This window comes from Ambystoma mexicanum, chromosome 4p (genome assembly GCF_040938575.1).
Source record: "Ambystoma mexicanum isolate Mex_15411 chromosome 4p, UKY_AmexF1_1, whole genome shotgun sequence".
NCBI lineage: Eukaryota > Metazoa > Chordata > Amphibia > Caudata > Ambystomatidae > Ambystoma > Ambystoma mexicanum.
Genome location: NC_090927.1, coordinates 1285327393 through 1285351656, shown reverse-complemented (window position 1 = coordinate 1285351656; position 24264 = coordinate 1285327393). Strand labels below are relative to the sequence as shown.

Genomic DNA, 24264 nt, shown 5'->3' with positions numbered 1-24264 from the left:
AAGCTGTTCTAGCAGTAATAACCAATACTTCTACCAGACTGCTCTGAGCATAATTGCCTGCTCTACAGCATCTGTGTTAGCACAAAGTACAGTGACATTAGGTCGGCAATGACTACTGTAGTACTTTCTTTCTGTAATGTATCTGTTGTGAAAAGCATTATGAAATGCCTTACGAATCTCTTGTATTCTGTTGTCATGGCATATGTCTTTCTGCTATTCTGCCAGTTTGTATGTAATTATATTGGTAGTGATATTTGTAAAGTGAACAGCCGCCAATGGGCCTGCCTTGTGCTTTATAAACCCACAAAAACAAATAAATCATTGTCACGATAAGTGCAGCTTCCCCTCACCTCCAGGTTTTAGGTTGGGACATCTTCACAAGAGCAAAATGCTTCAGCAATATCAGATTTGACCATAGAAACATGATTGTTGGGGATTCGAAGGCTGGCCATGTTGTTATGGAAGACAAGTAGTTGTCCGTTTGGAATGGGACCAGGGGTGTAGGGATGTATGCATTACAATTTCACTGGGAATTCGGCATTATCACAGTACAGCACAGTTGCTTGACAGTTCAAATGCTAAAAGAATTATACTATTCAGAAGGCCCAATATACAGTATCCCCCTTTTTACAGGGATACATCCTGGCTCCACCTCAGAAGTAAGCATGCTGTCTATGTGCACATACAGTAAATACAGTACATTAGCTGGTCCCTATGACTTTGTGGCCCACCGTGTGAATTATCCTTAAAGGTGCATAAATGTAAAATTTTAAAAAAGTTATAGAATTGGGGGTATTGAGTACTGCAATCAATTGACCTGGGCCACTGAATTTATGGGGCACTCTCCCAATGTATTGGTGAGCAGAAGCCTTCAACACTTGCTCCCAAATCTAGCAGTGAGCAAGGCAGTTGTAGCTCAGAGACACTGCCATCATTCATAGTGCTGGGTGTCTGAATGTCAGTGTGCTTGAATGAACGACTACAATACACTCTCCTCCCACTCCTACCACCCTTATGGCCAGCCAATGAAGATACAGCCACTTAGGCATCATTCAGTAGAGGTAGAGGTATATAATGCCCAGGTAGTTGTGGCTGCTAGCTACAGTTCTGAACTGTGGAGACATACTAACATAAATAAGATTGCTTCTAAAGAAATCAAGCTGGAAAAATAATTCTAAGGCTACCTTTTAATGTCCCTACCAATTAGGCTAGAGCTGCGCAGTGATGATATAGCAAAACAAAAGAGGTGATGGCTGGAAGGTTTTGAATTAATCTGAAACTCTGGCATTGCTCTGGGCAACTCTCCAGACCATCGCACTTCACCTACCAAGCCATTACAAAAGTAGAAAGACCAAATGCAAATCAGGCTTGGTCACACCCCAAAAACGGCAGTCCAGCCCGAACTGCTTGGTCACATCCCTTCTGCATTAGACCATATGCATACTCAAACATATTTCAGCCTTGTTGGGCGTCATCAGTGAGGAGTCGCTTGGGTCTCTAGGCCCAGTAGGCACGGGACCCACGTCTGGGCATACCCGTCCTACTCGGGGTGACTAAAGCAAATCAAAAGAGGTGATGGCTGGAAGGTTTTGAATTATTCTGAACCTCTGACAGTGCCATAGGGAACCAAGCTGTACCTCACTGAGGAGGCCCAACAAGGCCGAAACATGTCTGGGGTTGTTTGTCTTTCTGTGGTGCTGACAGGCTAAAAAACAGTGGTGTGGAAGCTTGCCCAGAGCAAGGCCAGTGGTTCAGATTTATTCAAAACCTTCCACCGATCACTTTTTTGGTTGCAGTGAGGATAGGGCTCAGATAATTCGGCTGGAAACCACTCTTGTATTGGATTAAAATATGAAATAGTGAGTATTTAATCAATTATGTTGAATCACTCCGAGGCCTTTTATCCTCACCTGGCGTGAACAGTTTCATAAACTTGATCTTCCAGAACTATGGACCAATCCATGCTGTTTTGTCCCACAGGCGAAACACATATTGGGAGTCCCCTGTACAGTATGTGCCAGAAGTGAAAATCTGTTAATTAATGAGGGCAGTCGCCTAATCAGCGAATACTGGAAGTTAAAGGTCTCCCCATTTTTAAAAATTATTTAGATAGCCTGGACGCAAAAGATAGGACTCTCTAAATAAAACTACTCCTAGAGACTTTACCGGCATGAGCATTTACTATGAATTGGGGCCAGAAGAATTCTGAAAAATGTCCTCATTGTATCACACAAGTTGAATCAGTTATGCCTCTTCTCTTGTTGTGCCCATTATAGAAAACTCTAAGAGGACAATGGCTGAAACCTCTTTTTAAAATGAAAAGAAAAAGGAATGCCCAATGTGGTTTAAGATTCTGTAAATTAACAAATCACTGTAATGCAGTATTGAGTGTGTCCTATTTTATTCTAGGGCATGGAATACGCGATTGCAGTATTCAATATCAAACTCTTAATGCATGGTAAGTGGGTATGTTCATATAGCTAGGTTCAACCAATTCATAACGGATTCTCATGTACTGATTGAATCAGATATCAATAGTAGAGGGGCCATTAATTTGTTAGGACTGTAGCATTAAGGAAGCAAGTTAATAGTAAAATATCTGAATATTCATTTACTCTTTTCCGATCTAAGTTTAACTGCAATCGGTGGATAGTGATTTTATATTTTTCAATTATGATTTTAAAAATAATTATATTAATAATGATTATATTTATTATTTAGGATGTATATATAGGTGATTTATTTTAACAGCACATTTGCATTCTTTGGAGAGTAGGTTGTTAATGTATGAGTTCCCCACTGTATCTGGTATCCAAAACACATATGGAAACATCCGTCTCTAAGGCTAAACTGTCTGGTTTTTAACCTATTAACTTTTTAGTTACTATCAAATTCGAAGCTGTTATACAAACCAGAATGTTTCTAAATGATTGTAATGATTGTAAAGCGTTATATTACTATCTTGCTTATATTAATGTTTTTATGTACTTTTATGGCATGTTACTGGAATAAAGTTTAGAATGGTTTATAATAAAACTTTGTGATGAGCTTATTTTTGGCTGGGCTGATCTTAATAGAGCTGGGCTTAGTATTTCAAAGCTATCTGAGTCAGTGTTGAAGGAATTATTCTATGTTTGAGTCGCATTTTCAGGAATCTTTGTGGTTTGCAATTTGATTGAGAACTGTTTTTTGAGTGTGCTAAACAATACAAGTCACCTATTGTGTTTGCCTCTTAATGTAACAGTCCATCGCTCCACCTCTCTCTAGGAGATGACCCTACTACACCCAGGCAAGTCGCACTTCTATACCAGCCAATGCCATTCGGGTCTGGTGAGCAATGGTAAAAAAGACAAATATTTACATGATGTTCCATGATTTGAAAGGCTTTGTATCTTAGGGGGTTTCAGATGTAATAAATTGCACAGAGAACTATTTCAGAGCACTCCAACATGCTATTTTACTCCAAAACAAACAGATACTAAATTCCTAAAACATCCTTGGTCAGTACTTGTAATTCCCCAATGGCACAAAGAGCAGAAGCAGTGAGCAAGCATAGCGGCTTGCAAGTCTATGGATTTTGGTACTATATCCTTTTATTTAGCATCAGATCATAGCAGCCTGAGAGCGACAGCAGGTGGATCTGATAGTAAAGGGAGTGAAGATCATAGGGTAAATACAGTGAAACTGGTTTGGTAGCATCTTGGATTTAGATTAACCTTTTGTTAGAGGTGGGGACGCAGACCCTAAGAAAGATGAGACAGGCCTCAAGATTCAGTTCTCCTGGAACACATCTTTAAGGCCATCGTGTGGCAACCAGAACCCACAAACTAGAGTACAGGATCCAGTAAGCAGGTGAATGGGCCAGCAAGTTCAGGAAACCTGGCTGGGCAGGAGGATAGAAAACAAGGAATCTAAGAAGCAGATAGGGATGATGTGAGGGACAAGTCAGCTTCCAAGTTGCACTGCTAAATTCTGCAGCTTCTTTTACAGCACTCTAAAAAGTTGTAGGAAGCCTACAAGTGGTCTTCCTTAAAGGCCTAACCAACTGCTCAATCTGCTTCCTTAGCAACTGCTCATAATACACCACAAACTGTACCACACATTCTCAGTAAGAAAAGGAAAGATGTGGTAGGGATGCGGCCGTCATACCCCCACGCCTAGGCTCAAATGTAATACAAGGTCGTCGGTAGCTTCTCCATTCATGTCCTCTCAGTCACATCCTTTGCCTCAGCACTTAGACTTTCAGTGGTGCACACGGCATCACATGTCTTTTTCCATAAGCAATAGTTGAGGCAAACTGATTATTGCATGTGCTTTTTTCCACTTTGTAATACAGTACAAAATTCATGCTATCACTATGATATTTTGTACCATGAAATAATTAATAACTGTCACTTTTATTTTCTTTCCTTATCCAGAAACCCTGGGATGCCCATCACATTCCAATGCTATTCTCTGCCTTCTGTGGCCTATTAGTAGGAATATCCTATCACTTGAGCCGACAAAGTAGTGATCCATCTGTACTTGTGTAAGTATATATATTTCGTGTCATAATTCTTTTAAAGTGAAATCATGTCTGTTCAGTTTCATGACGGGCAATTTGTAGGTTTTGCAGTCTATTCCGAATCAAGGTACATAGCTATTAATGGAAGTGTGTCTCTGTGGAAAAAATAAATATTGCTTCCATTGTTTGCAATTTAGTTTAGCACTAAGCAATATTCCAATTGCTAAGGGGATATATTTCCATCCCATATTACATTGCACATCATTGTAGGGCCTACAAAATTCCTGGCCTGCTTGTGGAAAATTAACTACAAAAGTCATAGTTTCAAATAAGTTTGCCATATGATGCGTTTTATTTTTAACACGGTTAAAAGATTAATGTTCAGTGCTATTTCTTGACACCAAACAGCTTAAAGACAACTGAGGCAAATTATTTATGAAGCCAATTGTCAGTTTATGTTTGTTTCTTTGTTTATTCCTATAGTGCACCGAACCCCGGAAGTTACATGGGTTAAAGAAAAGCATAAGGATTAGGCAGACAGAGTAGTAAAAACAAGTGCAAGTTCTATGTAAGTTCTTGTCGTCAAGATTAGTCCTTTAAAGGACTAAAGGACTTAACGTGAGATGACTAAACTGATTAAACAATTCAACCCGAGGTATATACAGTGCAGGATTATTTAAATTGGTCAAATTATAAGTACAAGAGATCTAGGCAGAGCGCGATTTGAAAGTATATCTTTCGGAGCTGTAACAGAAGCTTGGCGGAGTCCAGCTGTTTATTGTTTATTGCATTTTTTACTCTTCTGTCCTGCATATGCACATATCAGAGCCACAGCATTGAAACCTCTTTTGAGAAGAATGGGTTTTGAACAATGTCAAGCAACGCTCCACACTATTTCATAATAGTTGACACTCTCCTGGAATGGTTGGACTCTGATAACTTATCTTAGACGAGCTGTTAAAATTAGAAACTGTCAAATCTCTTTTTTTCATTGCTGTGTTTTGCATTTTATCGGATGTAATATTTTGTAAAGGTCTTGTAAATATGTAATGTTTTACGTATATTGCTACCTGAATAAACTTATTATTGAATTGAATTTATATTTATATATATGTTGCAAACGTTGCTACTGCTATGCACACTTTGTGAAATCCACATCTCCTAATGTATTGGACTACACCTCCCATCAGCCTAGTCAATTGTGAGGGATGATGGGAGCCATAGGTCAAAACATCAGATTAACAACAGGCTGCAGACCCCTGATGGTAAAGATGCCCTGCACATGAGAAACTACTTGGCGTTATGTTGGCATAGGACTGCAGCAACTGCCCAGTTAATAATGGCCATTAGGCTGCACATTCCATGTAGTGTCATACCATTTGATTGAGGCATTCATTGCCATTTCCTGCGGGATTTGAGGCTCCATATCACCCATGGTAAACATACCATGCATATAAGGAACTATTTGGTGTTTATGGATCATTTGAGGCTGAACCTGGCACATGATGGAATCAATTACATGTGAGGTTGCACATAGGTACCTTACACCATGCATAAAAGGCATTACATTGCATTATTGGGACACTTGAGGCAGCACTTCACATATGATTTACAGCAATTAGACATGTGGCACTCTCTTACATATAGTGACCAAACCAGGTATATGAGGCATTAACTGACATTGGGTGGCATTACTGGACATTTGAAGATGCATTTGGCATATGATAGAAGCAACTGGATATATAAAACTGTAACTAATATACTCCAACGTCCCCTTTCCTCCATACTGTAAGGGCATCACTCGCCAGGGACGGGAAAAAGACACTTTTTCAGCAGAAAAAAATGTCTTCCCCTTTAGATTTTGATGCACGCGGTGGGGCGGCCCTGGGCGCTCCCCTGACTCCGCCCACCGACACCAATCGAAGACAGCGGATTTCAGCACGCGTCTACCTTCGGTGCCCTGACCACGGCTGCAATGGCTGTTCTGCGTGCGCCACACTGACCCCGCACTCATTAACCCTTTAATTGCCATGGGTATTTCTCCCCAGTGCCAGGGCCTTTTTTGGGGATTTCGGTATGTGGCCATTCAATGGCTTGTAACTTTTATGTTACATGAGATATCTCGGCCAAATTTGGCTCCTTTTTTTCCCACATGCAGGCGGTCGTAACGCCACCCAGGAATCCTAGGTTGCTTTAGGGGAGTGAGAGAAAATAAGCAAAAAGGGGGAAAATTTGGGTTTTTTTTCAAAAAATGCCAATAAAATGATGTACAAAGAAGGCTGTGGTTTTTTCCTTGTAAGAGCTAGGAACAATGGGTTGCTGTGCTGAATTCCCCAATTTCCTGGCTTTCAGGAACAAGTTGAGTGGAAACGAGAAAAAAAAAATATTTTCATGTGGTTATCAACTGTTTTGTCAGAGGTAGGCAATTTTGACCATTATTGCCAATTGGACATGCATGGACGGAATGGGAGAAAAGGGTAGGAAAGCCGAATTGGAGGACTGAAAGGCATACATTTCTGAAAAGTAGACAAAATTCCAAGTTTAGGAAGGGGTGATTTGGGTCGGTCAGGCAAACACTAGGTAGGGGAAAATGCCATAGATTGGGGGAAAAGCGGGAAAATGATTGAAAAAAAGGTATGTGTTGGACATGGTTGGCTAGGTACGGCAATGGATTCTATGAATTTTGAGAAAAGCAATGCTCCACTACATTCCCCCGACTCTTGCCGTTAGGAAAGCACACATTTTTTGTAGTGTTTTACAAAACAAGCAATACCACAAGCCTAACACTGAGTCATGGTACACAGGAGTTTTACGCTCACGGCCTGAACAGACGCAATTAGCATGTGTAAATCGGGAAAACCAATGTGGTGAGGAACGGCAAGCATACATTTTCTGAAAGAGCACAGGCAGACCATTTCAAGGGTAGGTGACTTGTGCAGGTTACAAAAGTGTATGGTGCCTAAATCAGCGACTAAATGTAGGGCACATTTGGGAAATGAAAGGGTTGTGTGAAAAAGGGCACCAGCAAATGGGTCAAAGCGTGACCACACAAACACAACACAGGGGCTACTGTCCCGCGTTCCCACAGGTGTCCCGATGCAAACGGTACCTCACATGTGTGGGTGCACCTACCTGGGCGCCAAGGGGAAAGCCTAAAACACGAGTAACCCCAAGTCTGTTTTCAGACCTGAATTTCAGACGATCTGCCGATCGGCACACCATACAGATATGGGCCTCGGGTGTCCAAGCCACCAAGGAAAACAGGGAACCCCATGCATTTCCGAAAAGAGGACACCCGTGGGAATACACAGAGGTATGATTTGCGCACATCACCACAGAATTTAATACCCAGACACCCCCGCAAAGTCCGAAATGTGGGGAAGAAAACGCATTTTCCGCACATTTCGCTCGTCTCACCCATATAAACACGCCCCCAACAACACATGGCCTACCGTCCCACGTTCCCACAGGTGTCCCGATAAAAACGGCATTTCACATGTGTGGATGCACCTACCTGGCCGCCAAGGGGAAAACCTTAAACACAAGTAACCCCAAATCTGTTTTCAGACCGGAATTTCAGACGCTTTGCCGACCGGCACAACATACAGATATGGGCCTCGGGTGTCCAAGCCGCCAAGGAAAACAGGGAACCCCATGCATTTCCGAAAAGAGGACACTGGTGGGAATCCGCAGAGGTTTGATTTGCGCACATCGCCCCAGAATTTATTACCCGGACACCCCCGCAAAGTCCGAAATGTGGGAAAAAAACTCATTTTCCACACATTTCGCTCAGCTCACCCATCGAAACACGCCCCCAACAACACATGGCCTACTGTCCCACGTTCCCACAGGTGTTCCAATGAAAATGGTACCTCACATGTGTGGGTGCACCTACCTGGCCGCCAAGGGCAAAGCCTAAAACACAAGTAACCCCAAGTCTGTTTTCAGACCGGAATTTCAGACGCTCTGCCGACCGGCACAACATACAGATATGGGCCTTGGGTGTCCAAGCCACCAAGGAAAACAGGGAACCCCATGCATTTCCGAAAAGAGGACGCCCGTGGGAATCCGCAGAGGTATGATTTGCGCACATCGCCCAGAATTTATTACCCAGGCACCCCCGCAAAGTCCGAAATGTGGGAGAAAAAAAACGCATTTTCCGCACATTTTGCTCTGTTCACCCATCGAAACACGCCCCCAACAACACATGGCCTACCGCCCCGTGTTCCCACAAGTGTCCTGATGAAAACGGTACCTCACATGTGTGGATGCACCTACCTGGCCGCCAAGGGGAAAACCTTAAACACAAGTGACCCCAAGTCTGTTTTCAGACCGGAATTTCAGACGCTCTGCCGACCGGAACAACATACAGATATGGGCATCGGGTGTCCAAGCCAACAAGTAAAACAGGGAACCCCATGCATTTCCGAAAAGTGGACATCCGTGGGAATCTGCAGAGGTTTGATTTGCGCACATCGCCCCAGAATGTATTATCCAGAAACCCCCGCAAAGTCCGAAATGTGGGGAAAAAACGCATTTTCCGCACATTTTGCGCGGCTCACCCATCGAAACACGCCCCCATCAACACATGGCCTACCGTCCCGCGTTCCCACAGGTGTCTCGATGAAAACGGTACCTCACATGTGTGGGTGCACCAACCTGGCCGCCAAGGGGAAAGCCTAAAACACAAGTAACCCCCAAGTCTGTTTTCAGACCGGAATTTCAGACACTCTGCCGACCGGCACAACATATAGATATGGGCCTCGGGTGTCCAAGGCACCAAGGAAAACAGGGAACCCCATGCATTTCCGTAAAGAGGACACCCGTGGGAATCCACAGAGGTATGATTTGCGCACATCGCCCCAGAATTTATTACCCAGACACCCCCGCAAAGTCTGAAATGTGGGAAAAAAAGGCATTTTCCGCACATTTTGCTCCGCTCACCCATCAAAACACTCCCCCAACAACACATGGCCTACCGTCCTGCGTTCCCACAGGTGTCCCGATGAAAACAGTACCTCACATGTGTGGGTGCACCTACCTGCCCGCCAAGGGGAAAGCCTTAAACACAAGTAACCCCAAGTCTGTTTTTAGACCGGAATTTCAGACGCTCTGCCGACCGGCTCAACATACAGATATGGGCCTCGGGTGTTCAAGCCACTAAGGAAAACAGGGAACCCCATGCATTTCTGAAAAAAGGACACCGGTGGGAATCCGCGGAGGTTTGATTTGCGCACATCGCCCCAGAATGTATTACCCAAACACCCCCGCAAAGTCCGAAATGTGGGAAAAAAATGCATTTTCCGCACATTTCCTCGGCGTACCCATCGAAACACGCCCTCAACAACACAGGGCATACCGTCCCGCATTCCCACAAGTGTTGCAATGAAAATTCTACCTCACATGTGTGGGTGCACCTACCTGGCCGCCAAGGGGAAAGCCTAAAACACAAGTAAACCCAAGTCTGTTTTCAGCCCGGAATTTCAGACGCTCTGCCGACCGGCACAACATACAGATATGGGCCTCGGGTGTCCAAGCCACCAAGGAAAACACGGAACCCCATGCATTTGCGACAAGAGGACACCCGTGGGAATCCGCAGAGGTATGATTTGCGCACATCGCCCAGAATGTATTACCCAGGCACCCCTGCCAAGTCCGAAATGTGGGGAAAAAAACGCATTTTCCGCACATTTTGCTCGGTTCACCCATCGAAACACGCCCCCAACAACACATGGCCTACCGTCCCGTGTTCCCACAAGTGTCCTGATGAAAACGGTACCTCACATGTGTGGATGCACCTACCTGGCCGCCAAGGGGAAAACCTTAAACACAAATAACCCCAGGTCTGTTTTCAGACCAGAATTTCAGACGCTCTGCCGACCGGAACAACATATAGATATGGGCCTCGGGTGTCCAAGCCACCAAGTAAAACAGGGAACCCCATGCATTTCCGAAAAGTGGACACCCGTGGGAATCCGCAGAGGTATGATTTGCGCACATCGCCCCAGAATTTATTATCCAGAAACCCCCGCAAAGTCCGAAATGTGGGGAAAAAAACGCATTTTCCGCACATTTCGCTCGGCTCACCCATCGAAACACGCCCCCAACAACACATGGCCTACCGTCCCGCGTTCCCACAGGTGTCTCGATGAAAACGGTACCTCACATGTGTGGGTGCACCAACCTGGCCGCCAAGGGGAAAGCCTAAAACACAAGTAACCCCAAGTCTGTTTTCAGACCGGAATTTCAGACGCTCTGCCGACCGGCACAACATATAGATATGGGCCTCGGGTGTCCAAGCCACCAAGGACAACAGGGAATCCCATGCATTTCCGAAAAGAGGACACCCGTGGGAATCCACAGAGGTATGATTTGCGCACATCGCCCCAGAATTTATTTTGTATTTGTATTTGTATTTTGTTTATTTATAACGCGCAAACCATCAGGCCCGGGGGCATCAGGGCGCAATTTGTACAAAGTTGCAGGGAAAAAAAATGCAGACAAAAAAAATTGCAATACAGAAATTACAGTAACAAAAATTACATTACAGAATTTACAGTAACCGCATATAAGTTATTAACCATAAGCCATTTATCTAATTACATATATTACAAAGATTACAGTGCCACTAGGGTTGACAGAGGATATACCCTTGGGTGTATGGTAATAGTAAAGCGGGCCAGAAATAGTATCAGAGGAGGGGGACCAAAGTAAGTGAGACAGACGCCGAGCAAGTCTTATTGCTGGTCAAAGAGCCAAGATTTGGTTTTGGCCTTAAAGCTCTGATAGTAGCAGGGAGGGTGTTCCATAGTTTAGAGGCGAGGACAGGGAAGCTTGTGCCCCCAGCTTTTTGAAGCTTAAACCTGGGGATCGAGAAACAGTGAGTCTGGGCAGTTCTTAGTGGTCGGGCGGTAGAGTGGCGAGATAGTCGATTGCAGAGATAGATCAGGGCTTTGTTGGCCAGGCATTTGTGCGTTAGGGCCAGTGTTTTTAAGGAGATTCTCTGTTTAACAGGTAACCACTTTAAGTTTGTTCTAGCTTCTGAAATGTGGTGGTTGCGGGGAATGTTCAAGGCTGCTCGAATGGCATTATTCCGGGTCATTTGGAGTTTGCTCAAGTTCTCCTGGCTGGTACCTAAGTAAAGAGCACTACAATAATCAATTTTTGCCATAATTAGGGTTCTAGCTAGTGTGACACTGTTGGGAGTGGTAAGAAATGGTCTGCAGGCTGCAATAAGTTTGCACGTATAAGCAGATGCAGACCTTACTGCATTTATTTGTCTAGATAAGGATAGGGTGGAGTCAAGGTAAAAGCCTAACGTTTTGGTGTCTTTTGAGACTCCTATGGTATTACCGTCTATGGTGAATGACTGATAGGACGGCTCCAGTTTGCTCAGGCGTTGTGATGTACCCAGGATAAGGAGCTCCGTCTTATCGTCATTTAGACATAGCTGGTGTTGGGCCATCCAAGCTTGGATGACCAGGTTGACCTCATTGATGTCCTTGGTGTCAGCTAGATAATCACCTGAGATGGGGATGAGGATCTGGGTGTCATCCGCATAGTTGGTATAGGAGACACCCAGATAGTCAAGCACATCAAAGAGTGGTTTCTTAAAGATGTTGTAAAGTGTGGGTGACACGCAAGATCCCTGAGGTGCGCCGCAGTGAATAGGGGAGTGGTCCGCGGCTGCGGATGGTGCAAAGACCCTCATGGATCTGTTGCTCAAAAAGGATTTGATCCATGCCGCAGCGGAGGAGGAGAAGTTGGCCGCAGAGTGGAGGTGCCTGCAAAGGATCTGGTGGTTGACCAAGTCAAATGCGGCGGAGAGGTCAAGGAGTAATAACATTGCTAATTTGCCCTTGTCCTTCAATACTTCGATCTGGGTTTTTAGGTCTATTAGAGCGGTTTCGGTCCCGTTTCTGGGCCAAAATCTGGATTGTCGTAGACCTAGCAGATTATTGGATTCCAGGTAGTTTTGGATCTGAAGGTAAGCTGCGCGGTCTAATATTTTAAGCAAAAACGTTACTGTAGTGATAGGTCGGAAGTTCGTAGGTGTACTTGGGTCTAGGGAAGGTTTTTTGAGTAACGGGATCACCCAAGCGTCCTTAAGGTTGTCCGGGACAATGCCTGTTTTAAAGGAGGAGTTGATGAAGGCCGTAATGAATGGAGCTAGATCATGGGCAGAGTCCTTAATGATGGCAGCTGGGCACGGGTCACCTTGGCAGTTGGATGGTTTAATTCTCAAGATGATATTTTCTACCTCAGTAACAGTGAGCAGTGAGAAGGTGAAAGGTTTGGTGTTAGCAGTGTCTAAGGGGAGGGACCTGGCAGAGGAAAGAGAGCAGTTGTCAAGCTTAAGGCTGTCCTGCTTGTCTTTGATTTTGGATTGAAGCATAGATTACCCAGACACTCCTGCAAAGTCCGAAATGTGGGGAAAAAAACGCATTTTCCACACATTTCGCTCGGCTCACCCATCGAAACACGCCCCCAACAACACATGGCCTACCGTCCCGCTTTCCCACAGGTGTCTCGATGAAAACGGTACCTCACATGTGTGGGTGCACCAACCTGGCCGCCAAGGGGAAAGCCTAAAACACAAGTAACCCCAAGTCTGTTTTCAGACCGGAATTTCAGACGCTCTGCCGACCGGCACAACATATAGATATGGGCCTCGGGTGTCCAAGCCACCAAGGACAACAGGGAATCCCATGCATTTCCGAAAAGAGGACACCCGTGGGAATCCACAGAGGTATGATTTGCGCACATCGCCCCAGAATTTATTTTGTATTTGTATTTGTATTTTGTTTATTTATAACGCGCAAACCATCAGGCCCGGGGGCATCAGGGCGCAATTTGTACAAAGTTGCAGGGAAAAAAAATGCAGACAAAAAAAATTGCAATACAGAAATTACAGTAACAAAAATTACATTACAGAATTTACAGTAACCGCATATAAGTTATTAACCATAAGCCATTTATCTAATTACATATATTACAAAGATTACAGTGCCACTAGGGTTGACAGAGGATATACCCTTGGGTGTACGGTAATAGTAAAGCGGGCCAGAAATAGTATCAGAGGAGGGGGACCAAAGTAAGTGAGACAGACGCCGAGCAAGTCTTATTGCTGGTCAAAGAGCCAAGATTTGGTTTTGGCCTTAAAGCTCTGATAGTAGCAGGGAGGGTGTTCCATAGTTTAGAGGCGAGGACAGGGAAGCTTGTGTCCCCAGCTTTTTGAAGCTTAAACCTGGGGATCGAGAAACAGTGAGTCTGGGCAGTTCTTAGTGGTCGGGCGGTAGAGTGGCGAGATAGTCGATTGCAGAGATAGATCAGGGCTTTGTTGGCCAGGCATTTGTGCGTTAGGGCCAGTGTTTTTAAGGAGATTCTCTGTTTAACAGGTAACCACTTTAAGTTTGTTCTAGCTTCTGAAATGTGGTGGTTGCGGGGAATGTTCAAGGCTGCTCGAATGGCATTATTCCGGGTCGTTTGGAGTTTGCTCAAGTTCTCCTGGCTGGTACCTAAGTAAAGAGCACTACAATAATCAATTTTTGCCATAATTAGGGTTCTAGCCAGTGTGACACTGTTGGGAGTGGTGAGAAACGGTCTGCAGGCTGCAATAAGTTTGCACGTATAAGCAGATGCAGACCTGACTGCATTTATTTGTCTAGATAAGGATAGGGTGGAGTCAAGGTAAAAGCCTAACGTTTTGGTGTCTTTTGAGACTCGTATGGTATTACCGTCTATGGTGAATGACTGATAGGACGGCTCCAGTTTGCTCAGGCGTTGTGATGTACCCAGGATAAGGAGCTCCGTCTTATCGTCATTTAGACATAGCTGGTGTTGGGCCATCCAAGCTTGGATGACCAGGTTGACCTCATTGATGGCCTTGGTGTCAGCTAGATAATCACCTGATATGGGGATGAGGATCTGGGTGTCATCCGCATAGTTGGTATAGGAGACACCCAGATAGTCAAGCACATCAAATAGTGGTTTCGTAAAGATGTTGTAAAGTGCGGGTGACACGCAAGATCCCTGAGGTGCGCCGCAGTGAATAGGGGAGGGGTCCGCGGCTGCGGATGGTGCAAAGACCCTCATGGATCTGTTGCTCAAAAAGGATTTGATCCATGCCGCAGCGGAGGAGGAGAAGTTGGCCGCAGAGTGGAGGTGCCTGCATAGGATTTGGTGGTTGACCAAGTCAAATGCGGCGGAGAGGTCGAGGAGTAATAACATTGCTAATTTGCCCTTGTCCTTCAATACTTCGATCTGGGTTTTTAGGTCTATTAGAGCGGTTTCGGTCCCGTGTCTGGGCCAAAATCTGGATTGTCGTAGACCTAGCAGATTATTGGATTTCAGGTAGTTTTGGATCTGAAGGTAAGCTGCGCGGTCTAATATTTTAAGCAAAAACGTTACTGTAGTGATAGGTCGGAAGTTCGTAGGTGTACTTGGGTCTAGGGAAGGTTTTTTGAGTAACGGGATCACCCAAGCGTCCTTAAGGTTGTCCGGGACAATGCCTGTTTTAAAGGAGTAGTAGATGAAGGCCGTAATGAATGGAGCTAGATCCTGGGCAGAGTCCTTAATGATGGCAGCTGGGCACGGGTCACCTTGGCAGTTGGATGGTTTAATTCTCAAGATGATATTTTCTACCTCAGTAACAGTGAGCAGTGAGAAGGTGAAAGGTTTGGTGTTAGCAGTGTCTAAGGGGAGGGACCTGGCAGAGGAAAGAGAGCAGTTGTCAAGCTTAAGGCTGTCCTGCTTGTCTTTGATTTTGGATTGAAGCATAGATTACCCAGACACTCCTGCAAAGTTTGAAATGTGGGAAAAAAATTAATTTTCTACACATTTTGCTCGGCTCACCCATCGATACACGCCCCCAACAACACATGGCCTACCGTCCCGCGTTCCCACAGGTGTCCCAATGAAAACGGTACCTCACATGTGTGGGTGCACCTACCAGGCCGCCAAGGGGAAAGCCTAAAACACAAGTAACCCCAAGTCTGTTTTCAGACCGGAATTTCAGATGCTCTGCCGACCGGCACAACATACAGATATGGGCCTCGGGTGTTCAAGCCACCAAGGAAAACAGGGAACCCCATGCATTTCCGAAAAGAGGACACCGGTGGGAATCCACAGAGGTTTGATTTGCGCACATCGCCCCAGAATTTATTACCCAGACAACCCCGCAAAGTCCGAAATGTGGGGAAAGAAAACGCATTTTCCGCACATTTCGCTCGGCTCACCCATCAAAACATGCCCCCAACAACACATGGCCAACCGTCCTGCGTTCCCACAGGTGTTCCAATGAAAATGGTACCTCACATATGTGGGTGCACCTACCTGGCCGCCAAGGGCAAAGCCTAAAACACAAGTAACCCCAAGTCTGTTTTCAAACCGGAATTTCAGACGCTCTGCCCAACCGGCACAACATACAGATATGGGCCTTGTGTGTCCAAGCCACAGAGGAAAACAGGGAACCCCATGCATTTCCGAAAAGAGGACACCCATGGGAATCCGCAGAGGTATGATTTGCGCACATCGCCCAGAATTTATTAAACAGGCACCCCCGCAAAGTCCGAAATGTGGGAAAAAAATGCATTTTCTGCACATTTCGCTCGGCTCACCCATCGAAACACGCCCCCAACCACATATGGGCTACCGACCCACTTTCCCACAGGTGTCCCGATGAAAACGGTACCTCACATGTGTGGGTGCACCTACCTGTCCGCCAAGGGGAAAGCCTAAAACACAAGTAACCCCAAGTCTGTTTTCAGACCGGAATTTCATTCGCTCTGCCGACCGGCACAACATACAGATTTGGGCCTCGGGTGTCCAAGCCGCCAAGGAAAACAGGGAACCCCATGCATTTCCGAAAAGAGGACACCCGTGGGAATCCGCAGAGGTATGATTTGCACACATCGCCCCAGAATGTATTACCCAGACACCCCTGCAAAGTCCAAAATGTGGGGAAAAAAATGCATTTTCCGCACATTTCGCTTGGCTCACCCATCGAAACCCGCCCCCAACTACACATGACCTACCCTCCCGCATTCCCACAGGTGCCCCGATGAAAACGGTACATCACATGTGTGGGTGCACCTACCAGGCCGCCAAGGGGAAAGCCTAAAACACAAGTAACCCCAAGTCTGTATACAGACCGGAATTTCAGACGCTCTGCCGACCGGCACAACATACAGATATGGGCCTCGGGTGTATAAGCCACCAAGGAAAACAGGGAACCCCATGCATTTGCAACAAGAGGACACCCGTGGGAATCCGCAGAGGTATGATTTGCGCACATCGCCCAGAATGTATTACCCAGGCACCCCTGCAAAGTCCGAAATGTGGGGAAAAAAACGCATTTTCCGCACATTTTGCTCGGTTCACCCATCGAAACACGCCCCCAACAACACATGGCCTACCGTCCTGTGTTCCCACAAGTGTCCTGATGAAAACGGTACCTCACATGTGTGGATGCACCTACCTGGCCGCCAAGGGGAAAACCTTAAACACAAGTGACCCCAGGTCTGTTTTCAGACCAGAATTTCAGACGCTCTGCCGACCGGAACAACATACAGATATGGGCCTCGGGTGTCCAAGCCACCAAGTAAAACAGGGAACCCCATGCATTTCCGAAAAGTGGACACCCGTGAGAATCCGCAGAGGTATGATTTGCGCACATCGCCCCAGAATGTATTATCCAGAAACCCCCGCAAAGTCCGAAATGTGGGGAAAAAACGCATTTTCCGCACATTTTGCACGGCTCACCCATCGAAACACGCCCCCATCAACACATGGCCTACCATCCCGCGCTCCCACAGGTGTCTCGATGAAAACGGTACCTCACATGTGTGGGTGCACCAACCTGGCCACTAAGGGGAAAGCCTAAAACACAAGTAACCCCAAGTCTGTTTTCAGACCGGAATTTCAGACATTCTGCCGACCGGCACAACATATAGATATGGGCCTCGGGTGTCCAAGGCACCAAGGAAAACAGGGAACCCCATGCATTTCCGAAAAGGGGACACCCGTGGGAATCCGCAGAGGTAGGATTTGCACACATCGCCCCAGAATTTAGTACCCAGACACCCCTGCAAAGTGCAAAATGTGGGGGAAAAAACACATTTTCCGCACATTTCGCTTGGCGCACCCATCGAAAACCCACCCCCAACAGCACATGACCTACCGTCCCGCGTTCCCAAAGGTGTCCCAATGAAAACGGTACCTCAGATGTGTGGGTGCACCTACCAGGCCGCCAAGGGGAAAGCCTAAAACAAAAGTAACCCCAAGTCTGTTTTCAGACCGGAATTTCAGACGCTCGGCCGACCGGCACAACATACAGATATGGGCCTCGGGTGTCAAAGCCACCAAGGAAAACAGGGAACCCCATGCATTTCTGAAAAGAGGACACCCGTGGGAATCCGCAGAGGTATGATTTGCGCACATCGCCCAGAATTTATTACCCAGGCACCCCCGCAAAGTCCGAAATGTGGAAAAAAAAAACGCATTTTCCAAACATTTTGCTCGGCTCACCCATCGAAACATGCCCCCAACAACACATACCGTCCCGCGTTCCCACAAGTGTCCCGATGAAAATGGTACCTCACATGTGTGGATGCACCTACCTGGCCGCCAAGGAAAAAACCTTAAACACAAGTAACCCCAAGTCTGTTTTCAGACCAGAATTTCAGACGCTCTGCCGACCGGCCCAACATACAGATATGGGCCTCGGGTGTCCAAGCCACCAAGTAAAACAGGGAACCCCATGCATTTCCGAAAAGTGGACACCCGTAGGAATCCGCAGAGGTATGATTTGCGCACATCGCCCCACAATGTATTACCGGACACCCCCGCAAAGTCCGAAATGTGTGAAAAAAACCGCATTTTCCGCACTTTTTGCGCGGCTCACCCATCGAAACATTCCCCCAACAACACATGGCCTACCGTCCCGCATTCCCACAAGTGTCCCGATGAAAACGGTACCTCACATGTGTGGATGCACCTACCTGGCCGCCAAGGGGAAAACCTTAAACATAAGTAACCCCAAGTCTGTTTTCAGACCGGAATTTCAGACACTCTGCGGACCGCACAACATACAGATATGGGCCTCGGGTGTCCAAGCCACCAAGTAAAACAGGGAACCCCATGCATTTCCGAAAAGTGGACACCCGTGGGAATCCGCAGAGGTATGATATGCGCACATCGCCTCAGAATTTATTAGCCAGACACCCCCGCAAAGTCCGAAATGTGGGGAAAAAAATGCATTTTCGGCACATTTTGCTGGGCTCACCCATCTAAACACGCCCCCAACAACACATGGCCTACCGTCCCGCGTTCCCACAGGTGTCCCGATGAAAACGGTACCTCACATGTGTGGGTGCACCTGCCTGCCCGCCAAGGGGAAAGCCTTAAACACAAGTAACCCCAAGTCTGTTTTTAGACCAGAATTTCAGACGCTCTGCCGACCGGCACAACATACAGATATGTGCCTCGGGTGTTCAAGCCACCAAGGAAAACAGGGAACCCCATGCATTTCCGAAAAGAGGACACCGGTGGGAATCCGCAGAGGTATGATTTGCGCACATCGCCCCAGAATTTATTACCCAGACACCCCCGCAAAGTCCGAAATGTGGGAAAAAAACCGCATTTTCCACACATTTTGCTCGGCTCACCCATCGAAACATGCCCCCCAACAACACATACCGTCCCACGCTCCCACAGGTGTCCCGATGAAAACGGTACCTCACATGTGTGGATGCACCTACCTGGCCGCTAAGGGGAAAACCTTAAACACAAGTAACCCCAAGTCTGTTTTCAGACGGGAATTTCAGACGCTCTGCCGACCGGCACAACATACAGATATGGGCCTCGGGTGTCCAAGGAAAACAGGGAACCCCATGCATTTCCGAAAAGAGGACACCCGTGGGAATCCGCAGAGGTATGATTTGCACACATCGCCCCAGAATGTATTACCCAGACACCCCTGCAAAGTCCAAAATGTGGGGAAAAAAATGCATTTTCCGCACATGTGTGGGTGCACCTACCAGGCCGCCAAGGGGAAAGCCTAAAACACAAGTAACCCCAAGTCTGTATTCAGACCGGAATTTCAGACGCTCTGCCGACCGGAACAACATACAGATATGGGCCTCGGGTGTCCAAGCCACCAAGTAAAACAGGGAACCCCATGCATTTCCGAAAAGTGGACACCCGTGGGAATCCGCAGAGGTATGATTTGCGCACATCGCCCCAGAATTTATTACCCAGACACCCCCGCAAAGTCTGAAATGTGGGAAAGAAATGCATTTTCCGCACATTTTGCTCCGCACACCCATCAAAACACTCCCCCAACAACACATGGCCTACCGTCCTGAGTTCCCACAGGTGTCCCGATGAAAACAGTACCTCACATGTGTGGGTGCACCTACCTGCCCGCCAAGGGGAAAGCCTTAAACACAAGTAACCCCAAGTCTGTTTTTAGACCGGAATTTCAGACGCTCTGCCGACCGGCTCAACATACAGATATGGGCCTCGGGTGTTCAAGCCACCAAGGAAAACAGGGAACCCCATGCATTTCCGAAAAAAGGACACCCGTGGGAATCCGCAGAGGTAGGATTTGCGCACATCGCCCCAGAATTTATTACCCAGGCACCCCCGCAAAGTCCGAAATGTGGAAAAAAAAACGCATTTTCCAAACATTTTGCTCGGCTCACCCATCGAAACATGCCCCCAACAACACATACCGTCCCGCGTTCCCACAAGTGTCCCGATGAAAACGGTACCTCACATGTGTGGATGCACCTACCTGGCCGCCAAGGGGAAAACCTTAAACACAAGTAACCCCAAGTCTGTTTTCAGACCGGAATTTCAGACGCTCTGCCGACCGGCCCAACATACAGATATGGGCCTCGGGTGTCCAAGCCACCAAGTAAAACAGGGAACCCCATGCATTTCCAAAAAGTGGACACCCGTGGGAATCCGCAGAGGTATGATTTGCGCACATCGCCCCAGAATGTATTACCGGACACCCCCGCAAAGTCTGAAATATGGGAAAAAAAACGCATTTTCCGCACATTTTGCGCGGCTCACCCATCGAAACATTCCCCCAACAACACATGGCCTACCGTCCCGTGTTCCCACAAGTGTCCTGATGAAAACGGTACCTCACATGTGTGGATGCACCTACCTGGCCGCCAAGGGGAAAACCTTAAACACAAGTGACCCCAAGTCTGTTTTCAGACCGGAATTTCAGACGCTCTGCCGACCGGAACAACATACAGATATGGGCCTTGGGTGTCCAAGCCACCAAGTAAAACAGGGAACCCCATGCATTTCCGAAAAGTGGACACCCGTGGGAATCTGCAGAGGTATGATTTGCGCACATCGCCCCAGAATGTATTATCCAGAAACCCCTGCAAAGTCTGAAATGTGGGGAAAAAACGCATTTTCCGCACATTTTGCGCGGCTCACCCATCGAAACACGCCCCCATCAACACATGGCCTACCGTCCCGCATTCCCACAGGTGTCTCGATGAAAACGGTACCTCACATGTGTGGGTGCACCAACCTGGCCGCCAAGGGGAAAGCCTAAAACACAAGTACCCCCAAGTCTGTTTTCAGACCGGAATTTCAGACACTCTGCCGACCGGCACAACATATAGATATGGGCCTCGGGTGTCCAAGGCACCAAGGAAAACAGGGAACCCCATGCATTTCCGAAAAGAGGACACCCGTGGGAATCCACAGAGGTATGATTTGCGCACATCGCCCCAGAATTTATTACCCTGACACCCCCGCAAAGTCTGAAATGTGGGAAAGAAATGCATTTTCCGCACATTTTGCTCCGCTCACCCATCAAAACACTCCCCCAACAACACATGGCCTACCGTCCTGCGTTCCCACAAGTGTCCCGATGAAAACAGTACCTCACATGTGTGGGTGCACCTACCTGCCCGCCAAGGGGAAAGCCTTAAACACAAGTAACCCCAAGTCTGTTTTTAGACCGGAATTTCAGACGCTCTGCCGACCGGCTCAACATATAGCTATGGGCCTCGGGTGTTCAAGCCACCAAGGAAAACAGGGAACCCCATGCATTTTCGAAAAAAGGACACCTGTGGGAATCCGCAGAGGTAGGATTTGCACACATCGCCCCAGAATTTAGTACCCAGACACCCCTGCAAAGTCCAAAATGTGGGGGAAAAAACACATTTTCCGCACATTTCGCTTGGCTCACCCATCGAAAACCCACCCCCAACAGCACATGACCTACCGTCCCGCGTTCCCACAGGTGTCCCAATGAAAACGGTACCTCACATGTGTGGATGCACCTACCTGGCCGCCAAGGGGAAAACCTTAAACACAAGTAACCCCAAGTCTGTTTTCAGACCGGAATTTCAGACGCTCGGCCGACCGGCACAACATACAGATATGGGCCTCAGGTGTCAAAGCCACCAAGGAAAACAGGGAACCCCATGCATTTCTGAAAAGAGGACACCCGTGGGAATCCGCAGAGGTATGATTTGCGCACATCGCCCCAGAATTTATTACCCAGGCACCCCCGCAAAGTCCGAAATGTGGGAAAAAAACGCATTTTCCAAACATTTTGCTCGGCTCACCCATCGAAACATGCCCCCTACAACACATACGTCCCGCGTTCCCACAAGTGTCCCGATGAAAACGGTACCTCACATGTGTGGGTGCACCTACCTGCCGGCCAAGGGGAAAGCCTTAAACACAAGTAACCCCACGTCTGTTTTTAGACCGGAATTTCAGACGCTCTGCCGACCGGCTCAACATACAGATATGGGCCTCGGGTGTTCAAGCCACCAAGGAAAACAGGGAACCCCATGCATTTCCGAAAAAAGGACACCGGTGGGAATCCGCAGAGGTTTGATTTGCGCACATCGCCCCAGAATGTATTACCCAGACACCCCCGCAAAGTCCGAAATGTGGGAAAAAAAACGCATTTACCGCACATTTCGCTCTGCTCACACATCGAAACACACCCTCAACAACACATGGCCTACCGTCCCGCGTTCCCACAGGTGTTCCAATGAAAATGGTACCTCACATGTCTGGTGCACCTACCTCGCCGCCAAGAGGAAAGCCTAAAACACAAGTAACCCCAAGTCGGTTTTCAGACCGGAATTTCAGACGCTTTGCCGACCGGCACAACATACAGATATGGGCATTGGGTGTCCAAGCCACCAAGGAAAACAGGGAACCCGATGCATTTCCGAAAAGGGGACACCCGTGGGAATCTGCAGAGGTATGATTTGTGCACATCGCCCCAGAATTTATTACTCAGACACCCCCGCAAAGTCCGAAATGTGCAGAAAAGAACGTATTTTCCGCACATTTTGCTCAGCTCACCCATCGAAACACGCCCCCAACAACACATGGCCTACCGCCCCGCGTCCCCACAGGTGTCCCGATGAAAACGGTACCTCACATGTGTGGGTGCACCTACCTAGCCGCTAAGGGGAAAGCCTAAAACACAAGTAAACCCAAGTCTGTTTTCAGACCGGAATTTCAGACGCTCTGCCGACCGGCACAACATACAGATATGGGCCTCGGGTGTCCAAGCCGCCAAGGAAAACAGGGAACCCCTTGCATTTCCAAAAAGTGGACACCTGTGGGAATCCGCAGAGGTATGATTTGCGCACATCGCCTCAGAATTTATTACCCAGACACCCCCGCAAAGTCTGAAATGTGGGAAAAAAAACACATTTTCCGCACATTTTGATCGGCTCACCCATCGAAACATTCCCCCAACAACACAAAGCCTACCGTCCCGCGTTCCCACAGGTGTCTCGATGAAAACGGTACCTCACATGTGTGGGTGCACCAACCTGGCCGCCAACGGGAAAGCCTAAAACACAAGTACCCCAAGTCTGTTTTCAGACCGGAATTTCAGACACTCTGCCGACCGGCACAACATATAGATATGGGCCTCGGGTGTCCAAGGCACCAAGGAAAACAGGGAACCCCATGCATTTCCGAAAAGAGGACACCCGTGGGAATCCACAGAGGTATGATTTGCGCACATCGCCCCAGAATTTATTACCCAGACACCCCCGCAAAGTCTGAAATGTGGGAAAGAAATGCATTTTCCGCACATTTTGCTCCGCACACCCATCAAAACACTCCCCCAACAACACATGGCCTACCGTCCTGCGTTCCCACAGGTGTCCCGATGAAAACAGTACCTCACATGTGTGGGTGCACCTACCTGCCCGCCAAGGGGAAAGCCTTAAACACAAGTAACCCCAAGTCTGTTTTTAGACCGGAATTTCAGACGCTCTGCCGACCGGCTCAACATACAGATATGGGCCTCGGGTGTTCAAGCCACCAAGGAAAACAGGGAACCCCATGCATTTCCGAAAAAAGGACACCCGTGGGAATCCGCAGAGGTAGGATTTGCACACATCGCCCCAGAATTTAGTACCCAGACACCCCTCCAAAGTCCAAAATGTGGGGGAAAAAACACATTTTCCGCACATTTCGCTTGGCTCACCCATCGAAAACCCACCCCCAACAGCACATGACCTACCGTCCCGCATTCCCACAGGTGTCCCAATGAAAACGGTACCTCACATGTGTGGATGCACCTACCTGGCCGCCAAGGGGAAAACCTTAAACACAAGTAACCCCAAGTCTGTTTTCAGACCGGAATTTCAGACGCTCGGCCGACCGGCACAACATACAGATATGGGCCTCGGGTGTCAAAGCCACCAAGGAAAACAGGGAACCCCATGCATTTCTGAAAA

At 47.4% G+C, this 24264-nt stretch overlaps 1 protein-coding gene across 4 annotated transcripts in view; it reads left to right on the top strand.

Moving 5' to 3' along the window:
• Positions 1-24264, top strand: part of PCNX2 (pecanex 2) — a 3925748-nt gene that overhangs the window by 1655298 nt on the left and 2246186 nt on the right. For all 4 annotated transcript variants that reach the window (XM_069606982.1, XM_069606983.1, XM_069606981.1 and 1 more), the window contains one exon: positions 4419-4528. In XM_069606982.1, coding sequence (XP_069463083.1) covers positions 4419-4528 — 110 coding nt within the window. The remainder of the gene's footprint in view (positions 1-4418; positions 4529-24264) is intronic.